This window comes from Leptopilina boulardi, unplaced genomic scaffold (genome assembly GCF_019393585.1).
Source record: "Leptopilina boulardi isolate dan_hultmark-lab unplaced genomic scaffold, ZJU_Lbou_2.1 LbouV2_55, whole genome shotgun sequence".
Classification (NCBI taxonomy): Eukaryota; Metazoa; Arthropoda; class Insecta; order Hymenoptera; family Figitidae; genus Leptopilina; species Leptopilina boulardi.
Genome location: NW_026138000.1, coordinates 1,238,511 through 1,253,599, shown reverse-complemented (window position 1 = coordinate 1,253,599; position 15,089 = coordinate 1,238,511). Strand labels below are relative to the sequence as shown.

The 15,089-nt window shown below is 21.4% G+C and overlaps 2 protein-coding genes across 2 annotated transcripts; both read right to left on the bottom strand.

Annotated features, from left to right (window-relative positions):
• Positions 1–482: 482 nt before the first annotated feature.
• LOC127290008 (THO complex subunit 4) lies at positions 483–7,769 on the bottom strand. Its single transcript, XM_051318345.1, has 5 exons — positions 7,336–7,769; positions 2,561–2,698; positions 1,261–1,408; positions 867–1,010; positions 483–644 (listed from the first exon to the last, which is right to left on the bottom strand). The coding sequence occupies exons 1-5, from the start codon at positions 7,549–7,551 to the stop codon at positions 523–525; spliced, it is 768 nt and encodes a 255-aa protein (XP_051174302.1). The 5' UTR covers positions 7,552–7,769; the 3' UTR covers positions 483–522.
• Positions 7,770–9,833: 2,064 nt separating this feature from the next.
• Positions 9,834–14,860, bottom strand: LOC127290191 (40S ribosomal protein S12). The gene is made up of 5 exons (XM_051318623.1): positions 14,745–14,860; positions 14,578–14,616; positions 11,337–11,471; positions 10,514–10,718; positions 9,834–9,928 (listed from the first exon to the last, which is right to left on the bottom strand). Exons 2-5 carry the CDS (start codon positions 14,592–14,594, stop codon positions 9,860–9,862), a joined length of 426 nt encoding a protein of 141 aa, XP_051174580.1. The 5' UTR covers positions 14,595–14,616; positions 14,745–14,860; the 3' UTR covers positions 9,834–9,859.
• Between the last annotated feature and the right edge of the window lie 229 nt (positions 14,861–15,089).

Genomic DNA, 15,089 nt, shown 5'->3' with positions numbered 1-15,089 from the left:
AAAATTCATACAGTCTTTAAAATTGAATTTATTTATAAATTTTTTTTTAACAATATATGTGTGTGTGATTAAAAAAGAAAAAAAAATGGGGTAAACTTAGAAATAATTGGTATTAATTCATTGGTCGCCGAGTTATTACAAATATATAAATAAAAAAAAAAAAAAAGGTTTTTTTTCCCCTGACCCTTTTATATTTTACTACGTGGTGAAAAAAAAAAAACCCACACAGAATTAAGGGCCGAATGATGATTTTTTTTTTTCGATTAAAGTCATTGTATACACGCATTGTCACTTTTTTTATATAATACGAGAAAAAAAAAATTAAAAAGAGATTAAGGACAAAACACACACATTCTTTCATTGTGTGCAGATAATATAAACATAGGATCGATTTTTTTTTTTTATTTTTGTCTTCTTGTGAAACGCGTGCAAGATATTTTGTTTTTAAATTTTTTATTTTCTTTCGTTATTTATTATTATTATTTATTATTATTATTTTTTTTTTTTTGTTACGATTTTACGTTACTTTACTTCTTTAACGTAAGCTTCCAATTCGGCGTCAAGTTCCTCGGCTGTTGGGGTTTTTGTCGCTGTGCGATTACCGCCTCTTCCACCTCTGCGTCCCGCTCCACCGCCTCCTCGACCTTTAGGGGAATTTTTTTTATTATTTAATTTTTAGTATTTAATTATTTTTATTTCTAAATTTTCTCTACGTAGAGAAATTTTCTTTTTAAATTTTTTTCTACTTAGAAACAATTTTTCTTATATTTAGAAATTTTTTTAATTTTCTCTACATAGAAAAATGTTTTATTAATTTTTATTTTTTAATTTTAAAAAAAGGAAATAAATTTTATTTTTTTCCCTACCTCTGGTGGGTCCGCTTCCTCGACTTCCTCGGAAACGTTGTTGTGATCTTTGTGGAAAATTGCCGCCTCCAATTCTCGATGTATTGCGAATTGTCTGTGGAACTGGAATCTCTGAAGTTGCCACTTGAATATTCATCTCACGACCTTCAAAATTTATTTATTTGTTTAATTATTTATTTGTACAGATTTATTTAGTTTTTTTATTTTCTCTATTTGTTGAAAAAAAAAAAAATTTAATAAATTTTCTCTAAATATATTTCAATTTCTTTTAAAAGTTATTTTTTGAAAATAAATAAAATTTGCGCAAAATATACAAATTTCAAATTTTAATTTAATTATTATAAAGAATTTTATTTTATTTTCTTTTTTTTTGGGGGGGAAAATTAATAATTACCATCAAGAGGAACTCCATTGTATTGTTTCATGGCTTTAATTGCGTCTGCCCTTCTTTCGAAAATAACATCGGCTGAGCCCAAAGAACGACCAGATCTATCATAATGAACTGCAGCCGATTTTAGCGGACCAAATTCACTGAAAAGTTCCTAAAAAAAAAAAATACACACATTTTTTTGATTGAATAAATTTAATTTTCGATTTCTAAATGAAAATTAACAAAAGAAAATTAGTTTTTTTTTCCAAAAAGAAGCAATTTTAAGGAAAAAAAACCTTTTATTTTCCAAAAAGAAGCAATTTTAAGGAAAAAACCTTTCATTTTCCAAAAAGAAACAATTTTAAGGAAAAAACCGTTAATTTTCCAAAAAGAAGCAATTTTAAGGAAAAAACCTTTCATTTTCCAAAAAGAAACAATTTTAAGGAAAAAACCGTTAATTTTCCAAAAAGAAGCAATTTTAAGGAAAAAACCTTTTATTTTCCAAAAAGAAGCAATTTTAAGGAAAAAAAACCCTTTTATTTTCCAAAAAGAAGCAATTTTAAGGAAAAAATCGTTAATTTTCCAAAAAGAAGCAATTTTAAGGAAAAAACCTTTTATTTTCCAAAAAGAAGCAATTTTAAAGAAAAAACCTTTTATTTTCCAAAAAGAAGCAATTTTAAGGAAAAAAAACCCTTTTATTTTCCAAAAAGAAGCAATTTTAAGGAAAAAATCGTTAATTTTCCAAAAAGAAGCAATTTTAAGGAAAAAACCTTTTATTTTCCAAAAAGAAGCAATTTTAAAGAAAAAACCTTTTATTTTCCAAAAAGAAGCAATTTTAAGGAAAAAAAACCCTTTTATTTTCCAAAAAGAAGCAATTTTAAGGAAAAAATCGTTAATTTTCCAAAAAGAAGCAATTTTAAGGAAAAAACCTTTTATTTTCCAAAAAGAAGCAATTTTAAGGAAAAAAAACCCTTTTATTTTCCAAAAAGAAACAAAATTTTCCTTTTTAATTGTTAATTTTCTTTTTACAATTGAAAAAAATTATTTATAATAAAAAAAAAAAAAATCCTGTTACATTCTTATTTACTTGAATAAATAAATAAATAAAGAAATAAAAAATACTATTTTACTTTACTATTTATTTACTGTAAATTTATAAAATTAATAAATAAATAATATAATAATTAATAAATAAATAAAATTAATAAATAAATAATTAAATTTATTTATTAAATTGAAATATTAATATAAGTATTAGGCAATAAATTATAAAAAAGAAAAAAAATACAAATTATAATAAAATAAAGAAAAAAATTTTGCTCACCTGTATATCTGAATCGGAAACTCCAAAATCGAGATTGGATACCAAAAGTTTGGTGGTTCCAGAGCTGCCAATCAGGCCGCGACCGACTTTTTTCACTCCATCAAACATATCATGTTTCCATGCAAGATTCACATCGCCCTAAAAAAAATAATTCCACAAAATAAATAAATAAATCATAGAAAATTTATTATTACAATAATTTTCTTTTCTACTTTTTGTACCAATGATTATAAAAAAAACACTTTCAAAAACTTCACTTTGCAAATTAAAATAAATAAATGAAAATTTTTAATAAATAAAATAAAAATTAATATCAAAACTTTTTTTTTAATTTTTACTAAATATTAAACACATATTCAGAATATGGAATTTAAAATTTTTAAACAAATTATTAGAAAAAATGCTTTATAACAGTTCTGCTAAATTATTATTATTTTATTTTTAAAAATTTCAATTCAAAATCAAAGAAAATTCAATTATTTTCCAAAATTTTAATTCAAATTCAATTATTTTCCAAATTTCAATTCAAAATAACGTAAAATTCAATTATTTTCCAAAATTTTAATTCAAATTCAATTATTTTCCAAATTTCAATTCAAAATAACGTAAAATTCAATTATTTTTAAAAATTTTATTTCAAAATCAATGAAAATTCAAATATTTTCCAAATTTCAATTCAGAATAACGTAAAATTCAATTATTTTCAAAATTGTAAATCCAAAATCAACCAAAAATTCAATTATTTTCCAAATTTTAATTGAAATTCAGTAATTAAAAAAAAATTTCAATTCCAAATCAACTAAAATTCAATTATTTTTCAAAATTTCAATTCAAAATCAACTACAATTCAATTATTATCAAAAATTTCAATTCAAAAGCTTCTAAATTTTAATTATTTCCAAAATTTCGCATTTCAAATTTTTTAAAATTTAATAGTTCCAATTATAATTCTCCTCAAATTTAATTATTCTTAATTTATTCTTCGGAAAATTCAACTATCTAAAAACATTTTTCGCTTAAAAAGTTTTTAAATTATTCTATTTTTGTCTGTAATATTTCTAATAAATTTTTTTGGTGAAATCATCAAAAATTATAAATTAAAAATCACTTGAAGTTGAATTAATTTTAAAAATCAAAATTCTAAATCTTTGAAAAATTCAATTATTTTTAAAAAATGTTATCCAAAAAGTTATTTGATAAATTATTTTTATTTCTGTAAAATTTAATTATTATCTGAAAATTAACAAAATCTTTTGAAATTCAATTATTTCTTAAAAATTCTATTTTAACTCTTCCAAAATTATTATTATTTAAAAAAAAAAAAATTATATTTAAAAAACTGTAAAACTTGATTAAGTATTGCCTGAAATTTTTTTGACCATCAAAAATTAAAAACTATGAAAACATTTTTAATTCGAATAAATAAATAAAATAAATTCTACTTAGTTCTTTTTTTTTGTCAATTTTTATAGACATAAATTTCGTTCAATTGAAATTATATTAATTAAAAATTTTTTTAAATATAAGAAAATTATAAGAGTTCTGCTAAATGGAAATTAAATCGAATTTTAGTTAAATGTAAATTGAAAATTTTTGTATAATATAAAATCCAACTTTATACAATTTTGCTAAATAGAAATTCGATAATTTAATATTCGACGGCGTAAAAATTTTTATAAGTTAAATGTGGATATTAGCATTAAATAATAAATTATTCGTATTAATGAATAATTTACTTTATTTGAAGTTGAACCGATAAAATAAAATTTAAATAATTTTTATTTATATTAAAAAACCAAATATTTCACTGAAAAAAGATTAAGAAATTTGTTATCCAAGTTTAAAAAATCATTTATTAGATTCAATAAATAGTAGTAAATAATTATTTACTTAATGAATATAAAATATATCACATGCTTAATAATTGAGTGTGAAGGCCAAATTTTTAATTTGCATTTGCGATTGGGGAAAAAAGTAAATAAATTTTTTTGTGAAACTAATAGTTACTTTAATTTATTTATAAAAAAAATTCCTGAAAATTAAAGAAATTCCCTAATTTTTATGGAATTTTTATGTTAATTATTTTCCATTCTATTAAAAAAAAAAAAAACATTTTACCTTTGGAAATTTTATTAATATGGAAAAAAATAAAGTTTAGAAATTTTTATACTTTGGGACATTTTGTACTTTGGAAAAATAAATTTTTGGAAATTTTATACTTTGGGACGTTTTGTACTTTAGAAAAATAAATTTTTGAAATTTTTTAAATTTGCTTTAATAATTTGAAAATGTATAAAATTTTCAAAATTGAATTTTCCAACGAAGAAAATAAATAAAAAGTAAAATTCCATAAAGTATAAAATTTCAATAATAAAAATTTACAAAAATACAAAAATGTCCCATAGTATAAAATTTCCAAAATTTAATTTTCCAAAGTACAAAATGTCCCATAGTATAAAATTTTCAAGATTTAAGGTATCACATCGGCACTAATCGGAGTCAAAAGTTTGTAGTTCGCATTAATACTTCCCGCACTATACTTTCGCCCTCAACTCCCTATACTCTCAGCCCATACTGTACCTACTTCTACAAATACACTCGTACACGTATACCCCACACTAGCAGCGATTGAAAGGAGTAGGAGGTTTGACAACGTCGCTATAAGTCTCGCTTTGACTACTGTGGACTACTGTCTCTCTCTAACTAATGTTACCATCCTGCAATGTTGCCACATCAAAGTGGCGGGTGTGCTATATATTGCAAATGACGTCATGAAATAGAATTTTTAATTTATAATTACAAATAAACGGCACGGTAAACTATAAATTTTTTTGTATATTTTAGTTCCAAATTTATTCGTGAATTCAACATTAGTTTTTGAAAAAAATTTATAGAAAACTTCTGATGATATTTATGAAAATGTACTTCTCCCCCATACATTAGTCCCGTCTCCCATGCAAAATAAGCAACTTTGATTGCTAATATCTCTGGTTTCGTACGGTGAAAATTCTTCATATTTTGCAAATTTGTCAAGAATGATAATAAGAACATATGGTAAAATTTTCAAGAAAATCTATAGAAAACGGTTTTACCGATGTGATACCTTAATTTTCCAAATTAAAAAAAGGTTCCAAAGTATAAAATTTACAAAAATTAATTTTCCAAAATCAAAAAAAAATCCAAAGTAAAAAATTTCCAAAACTAAATTTTCCAAATTAAAAAATGTTACAAAGTATAAAATTTATAAAAATTAATTTTCCAAAATCAAAAAAATCTAAGGTATAAAATTTCCAAAATTAAATTTTTCCAAATTAGAAAATAAACAAAAAATAAAATGCAACAAAGTAGAAAATTTTCTAAATAAAATTTAAAAAGTAGAAAATTTCCAAAATTTATTTTTCAAAGTACAAATTTTTGATAATTAGAAATTTGTAATTTGAAAATAAATTTGTTTTGAACATTTTATTATTATTATTATTATTATTATTATTGTTATTAGTTAAAATTTTCATTCTATGGAATTTCATTTGTCATAATTATTTTTGAGTCAAATTTTTATTTTTTTCGAATTAGTATTTTGCAAGAATTTTCATCAAAACGAATTTCTAATTCAAAAGAAAGCAATAATAAAAATAATAAATAAAATGAAACAAAAATAAACTTACTACAAAAAAAAAAGTAAAAATAATACAAAAATAATAATTTTAAAAAAAGGAAATATAAAAATAATACAAATAGAAGTAAAAAAAAGTAAAACAAAGTGGAAGCAAATATAAAAATTATAAAAGAAAGTAAAAATAATTTTTGTTTTGTATTATAGATTATAATTTAAATTTATTTCTGTGTACCGGAAGTTCATTCAAAGCCAAAATGCAAAGAACTATAAATAATAAAAAATAAAATAAAAGCAAATGTAATACAAAAAGAAGCAAAAAAAAAAACACAAAATAAAGGAAAAATAATAAAAAAAAATAATGTTTAGAAAGAAGTAAAAATAATAAAAAAAAAAATAAAGAAAGAAACAAAAATTTAAAAATAATTAACAAAAAATTAAAAAGGAAACAAAAAAAAATACAAAATTACAAAACAAACAAATATTTTCCAAACAAGAAAAATTGGAATAAAAATTAAAAAAAAAAAAAAAGAAAAAAATAGCACAAATTTAAGACATTTTCATTATATACAATGAGAATAAAATAAATATTGTTAACGAATTAAAAATTTCACCGAGACAAAAATGACGTCATTATAACGGTCATTGTAAGCAAAAACAGAAATTTGATTCGATAAGATAAATCCCAACAGAGAAATTAAAATTACCTTTCGGTTCTGTTTTTATTTTTTTTTTCTATTCTCACAATTTTATTCACTAAAAATAAATTTTCCTTTCATTTTTCAAGCACAAAAAAAAAAAAATTTCACACAAATATCTTTTTTCGTTTTCAAACGACCTAGTTCGAAGAAATTGACAAAATTTCGAGAATTTAATCGAATTTCACACACACACACATGTATATATATTTATCATCGTATATATTATAGAAGCAAAAAGGAAACAAGAATATAAAAACAGTTCCACTATTTCAAAAGCGTGTTTACATCATCCGAAAAATGCCTTCTCAATATATACAAGAAAAATTAATTTTTTTTTTCCCTAACATAAATTACAGAAATTATTTTTCTAAAAATAATCGATTTTTTTTCGGAAAAAAAAAGAGAAAAAAAAAGCGGGGGAAATTTTCGAGAATCAAATATATATTTTTTTTTTTACTTACTCTTGTGTAGGGAAGTGAATTTCGTACGATTCCACCGCGATTACGTCCTCTCATGACGCCACCGCCAGCTCTTTGGGCACCACGGGCTCCTCTACGGGGTGAACCGCCGGTAATACCTCTTCCACGTCGTCCACCAACGCCGCCACGGCTTCTTCCACCTTTATTTTGCTTTATAATATCGTCGAGGCTCATTTCAATTTTATCTACCATCTTCATTTATGATAAATTTCAATTTTTCTTTCTTTTTTTTCACCAAAAAAAAAAACAACAAAGCACACACAAAACTTTCTATTTTTCTTTTATTATATATTTTTATTTTAATATTAATAAAAACGAAAAAAAAATATATATATATATATGACGATAATCACACAACCTCAACGAACTAATTCGTTTTGCCAGAAAATAAAAATGGCGACCGTTTAGTGGGGGACTGATGCTAAAGGCCTAAGCAGAATAGATTCTTGAACGGGAACGCAATCGTGAACGGAAACGTAAGAATGAGTGAGAGAAGAATAAAGATATTTGCTATCCTTCTCTTACACATTCTTACGTTTCCGTTTACGTTTGCCTTCCCGTTCAAGAATTTATTCTGCTTAGGCCTTAAATTGGGATGGAATATATTTAATGCGCGCGCTTATCGCAGGGTTGGGTAGGTGGAACACGGAAAAAAAGACAGAGAGAGAGTTAAAGAGCAGGGATTGGAACGTAACTTTTAGGCTACTTTCACAATGGGCAAAAATCGTATTGTCTCTCGAAGACAACGATTTTCATGAAAAAAACATTTTTTTGAATATTGAATATTTGTCAGAGCCAATCAAAATTAGGGATATAATTGTGAAAATTCAATCGAGCTTGACCAAAAATACTGAAGGTATTTTACCTTTAAGTATGTTACCTACCGATCCCTGTTTAGGCATCTTAAAGGCGCTTGTACACCTTAAGGCACTCTCACATCTTTTTGGCTGCCTGCAGGTTACCATGGCAACGCATGAGAGTGAGTGCGACAGAAAATTTTAAAATTTGAATATTCAAATTTTCTGTCTCACTCACACTCGTGCGTTGTCATGGTAGGCAGGCAGCCAAAAAGGTGTGAGAGTGCCTTTACAAATTCTGATGGAGCATTTACACATTCGGCAAAAAAAATTTTCTTCACCTTGAATTTTCCGAAATACACTTACCTGATTGGTTGTTCACAATAATGAATCAAATTCTGGACAACCAATCAGGTAAGTGTGTTTCGAAAAATGCAAAGTGAAGAAAATTTTTTGCCGAAGGTGTAAATGCTCCATTATGGTGCACTCACACCTTTTTGGCTGCCTGCAGGTTACCATGGCAACGCACGAGTGTGACAGAAAATTTTGAATATTCAAATTTTTAAATTTTCTGTCGCACTCACTCCCGTGCGTTGCCATGGTAACCTGCAGGCAGTCAAAAAGGTGTGAGAGCGCCTTTAGAATTTGTGAGGTGTACAAACGCCTTAAAGGCTGTGTTTACATGACTGCGTTAGAATTTAAAAATTTAACGCAAAACGCATTGTTGGCGGGAATTTTAAATAATGGCATTTTTTTCGAAAATAGGAAAATAAAAATATTTTAAAAATAATAATTTTTTATTAAATAAATTTGCTTTTATTAATGAATTATAATATAAATAATTATTTTATAATTAATAAGAAAGTAAACATTAAATTATTAAATAATGAAAACTATTTTGATTTATAATTAAACAATTAAAATTTAAAAAGAAAGGGACGTTTAAGAAGCAAAAAATTATAGGTTATGTTTATGATAGTTCTTAGATTATTTATTATTATTATTATTTTTAATTATATTAAATATTAGTTTTCTTTATTGAAAGTTAATCGCTAATTTTCTCTGTTTACTTTAAACAATCATAAACATAACCTATAATTTTTTTAGCCTTTTTTTTTATTAAAAATTAATTATTTTTAGGAATTAAATTCCTTATTTTTAATGAGTAAATATTACATTTATTTTTAAAAAAATTATATCTTAATAGTTTTATTTATTGAAAGTTAATTAATCTTTGTTTATTTTTAATTAAAACAATCATAAACATAACCTAAAATTTCTTTCCCTTCTAAGGTCCTCTTTTCAGAACGCGTCACATATTTAAATAATTATAAAATATATTTTATAAAATAAAATTTTCGTTTAAATTAAAATAATAAATAATTTAAATATTAAATAAAAATTTTAATAATAAAAAGAAAATAAAAAAATATTTGAAAACAAAAAAAATGTAAAAAAAAACTATTTTACTAGTTTTTTCCGTATATAAAAATTTAATTCAAATAATTTTATTTATCAAAAATTTGAAAAATATTAATTAAATAATTAGCAATAAAAATCAATTTATTAAATAAAAAAAAATTAATATACAATTAATTTTTTTGGTTTTTTTTTCTTAATAAAATAGAGAATTTGGCGGGAAGGGGAAATTAAATTAATTACTAAATAAAAAAATTCAGTGAATGAACTTAAAAAAATTTATTCGACAACTAATGTACCGTATTTTGTTTAAGATATTCCATGAGAACATCCTTGGCCTGTGTTTCCTCTCCGAAGTCCTGAAAAATAGAAAACAAAAAAAAAAAAAAAAAACGTTTCCATTAGAATTTTGGTTTTCGAAATTAATTTTTTTTTCCTTTTTTTTTTAAATAATTATCAGAAAGGCGTAAAATCAGCAGATTTTTTTTTTTTATATATTTGGGTTCGTCTCAGAAGAGGGAGCCAAAATTTCATCATTTTAAATAATAATAATAATAATTATAAAATAAAATGGAACCCGACATAAATCGCTTTATTTATTAACAAAAATTAATTTATAAATTAAAATTTTTATCAATGCTTAAATTTAAAAAAAAAATTGTAATTTTTTTATTCTAATTTAGTTTTAGTATAAAAAATTACAATTTTTTTTTCTCTTACAAACTAAAAAAATCTGTTTCTGTAAATAAATAAATAATTTAATTAATTGAAAAGATTTTTTTAATGAAAAATTTGTTTCATTCTATAAACAAAAAAAAAAAACAAAAAAAATCGAAATATTGTAAACAAAATTTTAAAAATTGACAAAAAAATAAATAAAATTAGAAATTCGATTTTTGTCTGGTTTCATTAGAAAAAAAATAATTGAAATTTTCAATTATTACCTTGATTACAACGCAAGAGCAGCCAACGACCTTTCTGGCTTTGCCGGTGTTGTCGATTTTACAAAGACCAGCCCATTCGCCTAATTTTTTATTATTATCCACTTTAATTAATGGAATTTGATGCTCATTGCAAAGTGCCTGAACGAGCTTCTTGTACATTCCTTCGTCGCAATTTTCCGCCAAAATACACAACATTGCTTGCCTCCTAAATTGTTCAAAATTTACAATTTATTATTTATTTTCTATTAAACAAAAAAAAAAATAAATAAATAATATTAAAATAAAATTATTTCAAGAAACTAAATTTTTTTATTAGCGAAACAAAAAAATGGAAATTTAATTTTAAATTTTTCAAAAAAAAATATTTATAATTGTAATTTACTAATATTGCAGTAAATCAAAATAAATACTATAAAAAATAAAAATTAATTTTAATCAAAAATTAAACTAAAATTACTCTAAATTAAAATTAATGTAAATTAAAATTACTTTTAATTAAATTATATTATCTACTTAAAAATTTAAAAAGTTGACAAAAAAAGGTATTTATTTTTTTTTTTTAAATTTAAATATTTAAAATAAACAAAAAATAAATTAAATCTCACTTTAAGTTAAATATATTATAAAAATAGTTTTAAAACAATTAAAAAGAAATATTTTTGAAAATATTAAAAATAATATTAATTTACAAATATTTTAAAAATATAGAAAAAAAAATACTTCTTCTTATTTTATAAAAGAAAGGAAAAAGTATAAATATAAATATATATTTTAAATAATTAAATAAATAAAATATAAATGAAAAAAAAAACAGTAAAATTACTTGTCGAGGGATTTGGCGGCTTCATGAAGTCCATGAACAACACCATCGTGAATGAGGGCATTTTTTAAAACTTCCTGCAAAGCGGAATTAATGTCCATTGGACCTCCAGCAGTTACCGCTGAGGGAACATCGTCACTAAAAATTCGTATTATTATTATAATTTTATAATTATTACAAATTTTTAATAAGTTTAATTTCGATTATTTTCAAAAAAAAATCCAATTGAAATTCAATTATTTAAAAAATTTTCTATTCAAAATCAACTAAAATTTAATTATTTTCAAATTTCAATTCAAAATCAATGAAAATTCAATTATTTTCAAAAATTTTAATTAAAATTCAATTATTTTCCAAATTTCAATTCAAAATAAAGTAATATTCAATTACTTTTTAAAATTTTCAATTCAAAATCAATGAAAATTCAATTATTTTCAAAAATTTTAATTCAAAATAACGTAAAATTCAATTATTTTTAAAAATTTAAATTCAAAATCAACTAAAATTCAATTATTTTCAAAAATTTCAATTAAAATTTAATTATTTGCAAAAATTTCAATTCAAAATTCAATTATTTTCCAAATTTTAATTGAAATTCAGTAATTAAAAAAAATTTCAATTCAAAATCAACTAAAATTCCATTATTATCCAAAATCATCCAAAAATTCAATTATTTTCCAAATTTTAATTGATATTCAGTAATTAAAAATGAATTCAATTATTTTCAAAAATTTTAATTAAAATTCAATTATTTTCCAAATTTCAATTCAAAATAAAGTAATATTCAATTACTTTTTAAAATTTTCAATTCAAAATCAATGAAAATTCAATTATTTTCAAAAATTTTAATTCAAAATAACGTAAAATTCAATTATTTTTAAAAATTTAAATTCAAAATCAACTAAAATTCAATTATTTTCAAAAATTTCAATTAAAATTTAATTATTTGCAAAAATTTCAATTCAAAATTCAATTATTTTCCAAATTTTAATTGAAATTCAGTAATTAAAAAAAATTTCAATTCAAAATCAACTAAAATTCCATTATTATCCAAAATCATCCAAAAATTCAATTATTTTCCAAATTTTAATTGATATTCAGTAATTAAAAATGAATTCAATTATTTTCAAAAATTTTAATTAAAATTCAATTATTTTCCAAATTTCAATTCAAAATAAAGTAATATTCAATTACTTTTTAAAATTTTCAATTCAAAATCAATGAAAATTCAATTATTTTCAAAAATTTTAATTCAAAATAACGTAAAATTCAATTATTTCTAAAAATTTAAATTCAAAATCAACTAAAATTCAATTATTTTCAAAAATTTCAATTAAAATTTAATTATTTGCAAAAATTTCAATTCAAAATTCAATTATTTTCCAAATTTTAATTGAAATTCAGTAATTAAAAAAAATTTCAATTCAAAATCAACTAAAATTCAATTATTTTCAAAAATTTCCAAATTTTAATTGAAATTCAGTAATTAAAAAAAATTTCAATTCAAAATCAACTAAAATTCCATTATTATCCAAAATCAACCAAAAATTCAATTATTTTCCAAATTTTAATTGATATTCAGTAATTATAAAAAATTTCAATTAAAAATCAACTACAATTCAATTATTTTCCAAAATTTCAATTCAAAATCAACTAAAATTCAATTATTTTCCAAAATTTCAATTTAAAAGCTTCTAAATTTTAATTATTTCCAAAATTTCCCATTTCAAATTTTTTAAAATTTAATAATTCCAATTATAACTCTCCTCAAATTCAATTATTTTTAATATTTGAATATATTTGAAATTATTTGAATTTTCATTGATTTTGAATTGAAAATTTTTAAAATAATTAAATTTTACGTTATTTTGAATTGAAATTTGAAAAATAATTGAATTTTTGATTAAAATTTTTGAAAATAATTAAATTTTAGTTCATTTTGAATAGAAAATTTTTTAATAGTTACTTTAATTTATTTATAAAAAATTCCAGAAAATTAAAGAAATTTCCCGATTTTTATAGAATTTTTATGTTAATTATTTTTCATTCTATAAAAAAAAAAGAACATTTTACTTTTGGAAATTTTATTAATATGGAAAAATAAATTTTTGAAATTTTTATACTTTGGGACATTTTGTACTTTGGAAAAATAAATTTTTGGAAATTTTATAAATTTGCTCTATTTTAATAATTTGGAAATGTATAAAATTTTTCAAAATTGAATTTTCTAAAGAATAAAATAAATAAAAAGTAAAATTCCACAAAGTTTAAAATTTCAAAATTAAAAATTTACAAAAACACAAAAATGTCTAAAAGTATAAAATTTTGAAAATTTTAATTTTCCAAAGTACAAAATGTTCCATAGTATAAAATTTCCAAAAATTAATTTTCCAAAATCGAAAAAAATCCAAAGTAAATAAAATTTTCAAAATAAAATTTTCCAATGAAGAAAATAAACAAAAAATAAAATGAAGTATTTTTTTCGTAGTTTTCAAGGCCAAAAAGAATAAAAAAAAAATTGTTTAACTCCATTTTTTCAATATTAATCCCGATTTTTTATTTTTAACTTTTTTTTACGCAAATTTTTATTTTATTTTTTTTTTAATTTTAAGGATTCGTTACTAAAAAATCAATTTACGAAAAAATTTATCCAAATCAATGAATAAAAATTTTGATTGCTCTATTTACTAAGAGAAATACTTTATAGATTTCAAAAAAAAAAGTTTTTGTATAAATTTACGAAATCTATTTTTTTTTATTAAATAAATAAACATTTATTTTAATTAACAAGAAACAATAAAAATAAATAAAAATTAAATTAAAATAACATCATATTAATACAAATAATAAATTCCGTTTTGAATTGTTTGCTCCAAAAAAAAAAAAAAAAAAAATTTTTAAGGTTATGTTTACATTCTTTCAATTTATGATTAATATTAAAAAAGTAATTTTTTTTTTCAATTAAACTACTTAAATCACAATCAAGCAGAAATTAATTTCACTTTATAAAAAAAAATTCCCAAATTTCTCCCATCGAAATATTTTAAGAGGTTATGTTACATATTGACATTTACATTCACGGGTTAAAAAATAGAAAATTTCACATTTTAAAAATAAAAACGACAAAATAAAAAAAACAAAATTTGAATTTTAACGCAAAACTAATACAAAAATTTTAAACTGCATTAAAAAAAAAAAAACAAGAATAACAAACATAAAACTTGGTAAAAAAATTTCTACTTACTTTTCCGTGTCTGACATATCTGTGGATATGAAGATGTATCTGAAATAATAATTTTAAATTAAACTAATGAAATTGATGATTTTTATTATTGATGAAAATAAAATAATTCTAAATTGATGTCATTGAAAAAAATTGATTTAAAAAATAAAGCGTGTTTTTGTGCTTACGTTCTCTTGAGAGGAAACGCAGAGAAAAGAGATGGGCAATGCGTTGTTCTTCTGCCATAATGGAAAAATACAGGTTGACCAACATTAGGGGGATTAATGTCTCTAGATAACTATAGGGGAAATTTTTTAGGAAAAAAATAATTGTCCAATTTAAGGTACTTTTATACTTCTAGTATTTTGGTCAAGCAATCGGCTGGATTTTCACGGAGTATCATTAAATTTGATTGGCTCTAAAAAAATCGAATTTTCACAATGAAAATCTAATATTTGTCAGAGCCAATCAAATTCAGTGAAAATCCAATCCAGCCGATTGCTTGACTAAAATACTGGAGGTATAAAAGCACT

Coding starts and splice junctions, on each gene's coding strand:
- LOC127290191 (XM_051318623.1), bottom strand. Junction 10,719..11,336: donor GCCGCCAAATCCCTCGACAA/GTAATTTTACTG, acceptor TGAACAATTTAG/GAGGCAAGCAATGTTGTGTA. Junction 9,929..10,513: donor GCTCTTGCGTTGTAATCAAG/GTAATAATTGAA, acceptor TCTATTTTTCAG/GACTTCGGAGAGGAAACACA.
- LOC127290008 (XM_051318345.1), bottom strand. CDS start 7,551: ATGAAGATGGTAGATAAAATTGAAATGAGCCTCGACGATATTATAAAG. Junction 2,699..7,335: donor ATTCACTTCCCTACACAAGA/GTAAGTAAAAAA, acceptor TATTTTTTTTAG/GGCGATGTGAATCTTGCATG. Junction 645..866: donor AGGAAGCGGACCCACCAGAG/GTAGGGAAAAAA, acceptor ATTCCCCTAAAG/GTCGAGGAGGCGGTGGAGCG.